Source organism: Sphaerodactylus townsendi, linkage group LG04 (assembly GCF_021028975.2).
Source record: "Sphaerodactylus townsendi isolate TG3544 linkage group LG04, MPM_Stown_v2.3, whole genome shotgun sequence".
Lineage (NCBI taxonomy): Eukaryota > Metazoa > Chordata > Lepidosauria > Squamata > Sphaerodactylidae > Sphaerodactylus > Sphaerodactylus townsendi.
Window position 1 is genome coordinate 32,565,067 of NC_059428.1, and position 7,933 is coordinate 32,572,999.

The window sequence follows — 7,933 nt, forward strand, 5'->3', positions numbered from 1 at the left end:
AAGAATTTCCTTGGAAAACCACTGACTAAATGTATGTGCAAAATCTCTTCAGGTTTGTTGTGAGACCCTTCGTTCCCCCGCCCCCTGCCCAAGGTGCACTGTGCAATCCAAAAAGTGCATTTCAGAACCTTTTATCACAGAAATTGGTTGGGCACTATAGTTGCACCCCAGCATCCTCTGAGACATTGCAAGGGATTGTGCACAGGGGCTTTCAGAACAAATACTACTTTACTGATGCTCTCTAAAATATTACCCTCCTAGGAATTGCTTGTTTGGTCAAGCTAGCCTTAGATGCTACTCTCTAATACCAATATAAAGCAGCCTAGTTGCTTCTTAACAAGCATATGTTTTTGTCTTGCATAATTTTAGTTCCTTTGCTCAAATATTTAGCATCTTTGTTTTTAAGACCATTGACTGAATGATTTAGAGTACATGTGAACAAACAGAGGCTGAATGGAGAATCTACTAAGGATTAGCACTTTTCCCTTTTTTATGTAGATGCATTACCCTTTTGCAGAGGTGTAGCTCCAAGGGATCGGGCGCAATGCACCAGGCGCATGCCCCTCTGGGTGTTCCGGGGGAGTGGGGGGTGTGTGTTCCGGGGCAGGACAGGGGCGGAGGACGCACCAGTGCCCCGGGTGTTTTCCCCCCTTGCTACATCTCTGCTCCTTTGAGAATCAAGCTTGTGAGCTTCTTATTTCCACCTAATTTTAATTTTAAAGAACAAGGCCTGTGGAAGGGTGAGGTGAAAATTGGTGCTGAATTTGGATCTAGATATGATGTGTATAATTAGAGGAAAAGCAAAACAAAACCAGCTTCTATCTATATGGTTAGTAAGTCTGCCCTCACTGACCAATGTGATGTTAGTATGGCAGTACTTTTGAATATTATTGTACATAGTAATGTACATTCTGTGCGTAATTTAAGTCTATTTCTTTTATTTGGTATAGATGTGAATCACTGGAGAGCTCATATAAATTTGGTTCTAGCGTAAGTATTGATTTGAGTTCTATCAAAATAAGGACTTGTGCTTGTACATCTAACTGAATGTCATGTTTCTGGCTTACCAATAGGCTAGAGATTATAGACGAAGATAATATCCTTCTGTCATGTTCCGTGGATCGTACTGTTCGATTATGGAGTCAATCTGGTGAATACATTGGTAAATACAGTTCGTTTAAAGTTCAAATCAACACAGACAGAAGGGACATTGAACAGCAACATCACCAAAGTAGAATTTTACACCCTCGCTGTTAATACCAGCCAATAGATTTTCATACAACTGAATGTGTTCATGATTCAACTTTATTCCACATAGATGTTTCTATTGGAATTACATGAATTCTTTTTTGGCTAGTAGGTCTATGATCTGCAGAAAAATGGAAAGCCCGTGTGGCATAGAAATGCGCTAGAACTGGGGATTTAAGAGGCCCAGCTTCAAACCCACACTTAGTAGCAAAGCTGATGGGATAACTGTGGTCTAGTCCAGGGGTAGGGAACCTGCGGCTCTCCAGATGTTCAGGAACTACAATTCCCATCAGCCTCTGTCACCATGGCCAATTGGCCATGCTGGTAGGGGATGATGGGAATTGTAGTTCCTGAACATCTGGAGAGCCGCAGGTTCCCTACCCCTGGTCTAGTCACTCTCTCTCTCTTAGCCTAACCCCCCTCACAAAGATCTTATGGAATGAAAGAGAGAAGACTGATGCAAGATGTTCTGAGATCTTTGGGAAAAGAACATAATAACATCAGAATGAGCCTGCTGGATCAGATCAGAGTCCACCTAGTCCAGCACTCTACTACTCGCAGTGGCCCACCAGGTGCCTTTGGGAGCTCACATGCAGGATGGGAAAGCAATGGCCTTCTGCTGCTGCTGCTTCCAAGCACCTGGTCTGCTAAGTCTTTTGCAATCTCAGATCAAGGAGAATCAAGATTGGTAGGCATACATCGACTTCTCCTCCATAAATCTGTCCAAACCCCTTTTAAAGATATCAAGGTTAGTGGCCATCACCACCTCCTGTGGCAGCATATTCCAAACACCAATCACACGTTGCGTGAAGAAATGTTTCTTAAATTACAGATTAAATATACTAAAAATGTCGCAGGCATGGTATGATCTCTTGTACCACTCACCTTTTGAGCATCAACTTGTAAACTTTTTTCTACAGTGGACTCTACCCCACAAAGTTTGTGCCTCATTGTGTTTTAGTGCACTAGGTGCCACAAACCTGTGTTTTGAAACTAGCACAACTACTCCTCTGCTATGTCTAACTCTTCTTTCTTCTCCTGACTTCATTATTATCTTGCGAAGCACTGGAAAAAACTTGATAAGAACCTTTGAGAACAATTTATTTTGCAGCCCTCTGCAATTGGTGCTGTGATTTCAAAATGTGAATAAAACAAGGTCCTTTTATTTCTGCTATCAAGACCCATATTGTTTCTGAGGCAGGTGGAGATACTTTAGATATAATATTATTTTTGATAAAAAGTAACATTTACTTTAGATAAAATTTTAAAAGAGTTTATCAGCAGGTGGTATTTTCGAATATAGGTTAGTTTCTTCTTAAATCTAATTTTAAAGAAATGTTTCAGAAGATACTATTACCTAACGGGTATTATGAAATGTAGAAGCACAGTGCATTTCTGACCGTAATGTTGATCATACACTGATTTGCCCTTGTTCCAGTTCAAGTCTTTATATTCTGCAATGCATTAATATTCTTCTAAGTATCACAGCAGGCTTTTTGATAAAGTAGCCAGCAAACAATGGTTACCCACAAAAAAACCTGAGTACAAGCAGGAGACATCCAGTCTGAGCTGGCAAATGAGTGTCCACAGAGATCCCCAGATTCACTTGCAGTCATGGACACTGAATTCTTTTGGAGCAAAATTGTGATTTCCTATCTAGATGATGTTAGAAGGGGTTAAAAAAAATCCTGCAACATGTACTAACTAGGAAAAGAACAAGAGTGGCTTCATTTGACTGTATCGGAATATTGAGATTCTTCACCATTGTTTCTCCTGAAACATTCTCTTTAGGCACAGTTATTTTTCACTGCAATTACATAAATGTAGTGAATTTACCCATGAATGTTGCTTCTTTAGTGTGGATAGTTAGAATTTTTTCCATTCTTTTTCTGTACAGGAACTTTTGGTCAGGCAGAATCTTGGGAAATTTTTACTCCGGCCTCCTGGAAGCATCCCATGGTTCCCTATGAGATTCTAATTGATCCACAAAGTATGCCTAATCATCCAGTGCTAGAGGGAGATTCTTCTGGTTTGCAGATTACAGACAAAGACAAGAATACTCAGGTGATATACAAACCTTAGAGGTGAATTTGAGCTGTAGAACTTTTTTTTTTTTTGCTCGAAGAACAAATGCAGTTATTAAGGGAAAGCAAAAGCTCCTCTGTCCAACAAATACCATTTTGGAGTGTACCATGACAGTTTCAGAGGCCCTCTAGTAAATGCAACCATGGTGACTGAATGGGTTAAATTTTATGCATAGACGATTCTCCTTTCCCAGCTTCCATTGTTTTCAGTAGCAGGTGAAGGTTTGAAATTAATCACACGTATCAATATCAAAGAACCCCCCTCCCCCTAATTCAGTGGTCTACACACCTAACAATGAATGCATCATCTTTTGTTTATGTGTAGCCTGCCTTTCTGGCTAAGAATCAAAGCAGACCACATAGTATAATCACACAGTATTTGACACTCAAAAGCAAAAGGACAAGATTAGAATGATGCACAAGGAAAAAACATCAAGGCATGATCTGTCAAATGTATTGATCCATTTGGTTTTGCAATAGTTAATGGTCTGACACTATATTAACCATTGGTTGTTGCCCAATGTGACAAACCAGGCCTCCTTATCCCAACACTAAGATGCAGCCTTGTGACACTTGTTCCTATAAGTTTATTCTGCTTCCTAATGCGGGGGTACCACTGACCATACAAACCATGAACCCTGTAGGGTATTTGTGGGCAAACAGTATTTTCTTCTGCTTCATGCTCTGTCTGCTTTGAGGGGAGGCTACGTATGCTGCTTTAGAAACTGACACATTTTAAATAACCTTAAACAAATCTTTATTCAAAATAATTACTGCATGACTTTGGGATTTTAATTTTAACTTATCCTAGGTAAAACAGGACCTACCAGTGTAGTATTTAATTTTGCTATGTGTGTTAAGTGCTGTCAAGTAGCTTCTAACTCATGGCAACCCTATGAACCAATTTTTTAATTTATTTATTTATTTATTTATTTATTCGATTTATTATACCACCCCATCCCCTTAGGGCTCTGGGCGGTGTACAATACAATGCACGTATACAAATAAAGATGCACATATACAAATAAAATAACTAAAACCATTAAAAGCAAACTCAAAGGTAAAGTTTCCCCTTCAGTCGTGTCTGACCCTGGGGTACCACTGCGAGCAGTGATTTTATAGGCAAGCCGTTTTTGTGGGGTAGTTTGCCATTGCCCCGGCTATTCTTTACCCCCTAGCTATGAGCTAGGTACTCATTTACCAACCAAGGAATGGATGGATGGCTGAGTTGACCATGAGCCAGCTACCAGGATATCTAACCCACAGGGGGCTCGAACTCCTGATTGTGTGAGTGGCAGTGCAAGCACTTAACCACTACACCACGTGGCTCCTATGAACCAATTGCCTATCCTTAACTACCTTGCTCAGGTCTTGCAAACTGAGGGCCAGTTACGGCTTCCTTTATAGCAGTAATGGTGAACCTTTTCAAGCCCGAGTGCCCAAACTGTAACCCAAAAACCACTTATTTATCACAAAGTGCCAACACAGAAATTTAACCTGAATACTGAGGTTTTAGTTTAGAAAAAACAATTGGGTCCAAGGCACACATTACTTGGGAGTAAGCTTGGTGGTAGTCGGTGGCTTTGCTTTGAAGCAACCATGCAACTCTTCAAATGGGTGAATCACGACCCTAGGAGGGTTCAGAAGCAAGCCCCATTGCCAGCAACTGAGCTTACTCCCAGGTAAAGGATTGCGCTTTAGTTCTTCCCATGAAAATCAGTGGGGTTTAACAGCGCTTAACGGGGTTACTTACACGTCATGCCCAGCGGCCCAGGCCAGCCTAGATGTGTGGCAGGAGGGGCGATTTTCCACCACCACCCCCACAACGAACTCTGTGCGTGTGCCCACAGAGAGGGCTCTGAGTGCCACCTCTGGCACCCGTGCCGTAGGTTCGCCACCACTGCTTTATAGAGTCAATCTATCCCACGATGGATCTTCCTCTTCTCTTCTGCCTTTGACTTTTCCTCATGTTGTTGTTCTTCCCATTGAGTCTGGTCTTCTCATAATGTGACCAAAGTATGATGGTCTTTAGTCATTTAAGTTCCTACGGACAGTTAAGGCTTGATTTGATCTAGAACCCACTTATTTGTCTTTTTGGCAGTCCATAGTGCCCATAAAACTGTCCTTCAGGGCCACATTTTAATTTTAATTTTAGTACATTTTAATACACCGTAATGACTAAGGTAGTGTTTTCAAAGCAAGATATGTTCAGAGGTGGTTTGCCATTGCCTGCCTCCACAACACAACCCTGGTGCTTCTTAGAGGTCTGCCATCCCTAGCCAAGGCCGACCCTGCTTAGCTTCTGAGATCAGACTTTCTAGGTCATGCCTATGGCAGGGGTGGCCAACCTATGGCACTCCAGATGTTCATGGACTACAATTCCCATCAGCCTCTGCCAATTGGCCATGCTGGCACGGGCTGATGGGAATTGTAGTCCATGAACATCTGGAGTGCCACAGGTTGGCCATCCTTGGCCTATGGGATCATAATTTAGCTGTGACTTGACAGAAAAACAACAACAATCTAAGGTAGATCCAGGCTACTAGATAAAGCAAAATCAAACACATGAGCCGTTAAGTCCTTAGTTACCTAATGCAACAACCTGTACACAAACGTGTGCACTGATAATCTGTAGCATAGATACTATGAATCCATTCTGCTAACTGTGGATCTTGCCACTGCTCCAAGAAGCCTTCCCCTGCCAAATCAGGGTTGGTAAAAAGATACAACTCCGCTGTACACAAAACAGATTCAGTTTCCAGCCCTTGGATACCACCCAAGGGGCATTCTCGACTGTGCTGAAAATATCACATGTAAGGAACAAGCAAAATAAAAATTACAAGCCATCTCCATTCAGTGGATGTAAACGCATCCTAATTCCAGCATACTCAAGTGTTCATGTAAATACAGCAAGGTGAGAAAATAATGGATGTTGCTTGTTAAATGGGGGTTCTTGCACTATTAAACTTGTTAAAAGGGGGCTCTTGCACTGAATATATCTGTTAAGTGAAGGTTTGAGATACAGATAACAGTGCTAAAGTAATTGAAATGTACAGAATGCAAATGGCCTGATCAAAGAGGACTGATCTTTTGCCATCTGCTTTAATGTGAGTTCTTCAATGCAATAGCATCCTCAACTTCCACTGGTAGTAGGTGTGATAGTGGCAGTTATGCCTATTCAAAAATGGTCACGAGTGTAAATAATACAGCAGCTGCCATCCTTCTTTCATCAGGAAGCAGCAAACTGCAACCCCAGGTTGGCCCAAGTTACTGATGAAGATATAAAAGAAGAAATCAACAAGCAGTTTTTCACACAAACACCGGGAAGGAGGTAAGTCTAAGCCTAGGCCAATCAAGGATGTTCTACTTTTTACAAGCAGTTTTCATGTGTTCCAAATTCTCATTTCTCATTTTCTAGATGGAAGCATGAACGTTCCAAGCGGTCAAACAGACTGGTTAGCCGTGGGAAGCCAAACACCTTCCGTGACATCAACTATTATGAAATAGACAGTTTCCCAGGAAACTGCGAGAAGCCTGACTTGTCGATTCTTGGGACAGACATTTTTAGTGTTCGTTAACAAGGAGCAGCTGAGCCACAAGCACCTCGTTTGCCAGAGTAGTGAAACAAGGCACATCACGTCAGTCTTGATATCATAGCGTCTATTCCCTTCCCAATGAAATGGCGCATAAAACTTTGCAAAATGGGTGGAAAAAATCCATGGAAACTAATCCCTGGAAGCTCAATCATAGTGTTGCTTTTCAGGTTTATTTACTACATTTGTACCCCAAGACTCAAAGGGGATTACATCCTCCTCCTCTCCTCCATTTTATCTTCTTACAGACCCTGATAAAGTGAGTGGGCCAAGGTCACCCAGCTTTGTCAAAGAGGGGATTTAAACCTGAAGTCTCCTTGTTCCAAGCCCGACACACTGGTTTGAGATGTTATTATAGTTGAGATGAGAGATGCAGTGTGGTCTACTCCGGGATATATTTTCGAAGTGTAAAAAGCTAAGAGCACTTCTGATTATTCCTTGAGAATGAAAATGAGCCTAGAAAGGGATCTGTGCTATTGCTGTACAGAAAAAGAAGCCTATTAAACAGACTGTTAGCCATTTTCAGCACAATCCTATGCTGTCACTCCAATCTGAGCCCATTGAAAGGAATAATCACGGTTTGTTATTTTTGGTTTTGGTTGGGATACAGTGGGGTCACATACAGAGTGGAGCTCCTTCGATTGGGGAAAAATTACAGAATGAAGGGGGTATTGTCTCTTTCCCTTCCTAAATTGCATTCCTGCAAAAACATGAAGTATTTCATGAAGTTTCCTCACAAGAGGAAAATGATAGCTGATGACACTTTTGCAAGCAGGCCTTTTTGGGGAGTTATCCACTCCCTGATTGGAGCAACCCATTTTGGCAAGGTATCAGCTCCCTGATTGGAGCAACCCGTTTTGGGAAGTTATCCGCTCCCATTTTCTGTGTTTGAAGATTTTTTTCTCCAGCCTGAGAAGGTAGTCCCACCTGGTGCTGCAGCACTGCCAATGCAATTACACAGGAAACTGGGCACAACAAAAAGGCGAACTCCATATTTTTACAAACCGT

The 7,933-nt window shown here is 41.7% G+C and overlaps 1 protein-coding gene across 1 annotated transcript in view; it reads left to right on the forward strand.

The window, feature by feature from the left end:
* The window catches only part of LOC125430831 (WD repeat-containing protein on Y chromosome-like), a 46,699-nt gene extending 38,773 nt beyond the window's left edge, over positions 1–7,926 (forward strand). The window contains exons 27-31 of the mRNA XM_048493085.1: positions 951–990; positions 1,074–1,162; positions 3,146–3,312; positions 6,566–6,663; positions 6,751–7,926. Coding sequence (XP_048349042.1) covers positions 951–990; positions 1,074–1,162; positions 3,146–3,312; positions 6,566–6,663; positions 6,751–6,910 — 554 coding nt within the window. The 3' untranslated portion in view covers positions 6,911–7,926. The remainder of the gene's footprint in view (positions 1–950; positions 991–1,073; positions 1,163–3,145; positions 3,313–6,565; positions 6,664–6,750) is intronic.
* The last annotated feature ends 7 nt before the right edge of the window (positions 7,927–7,933 follow it).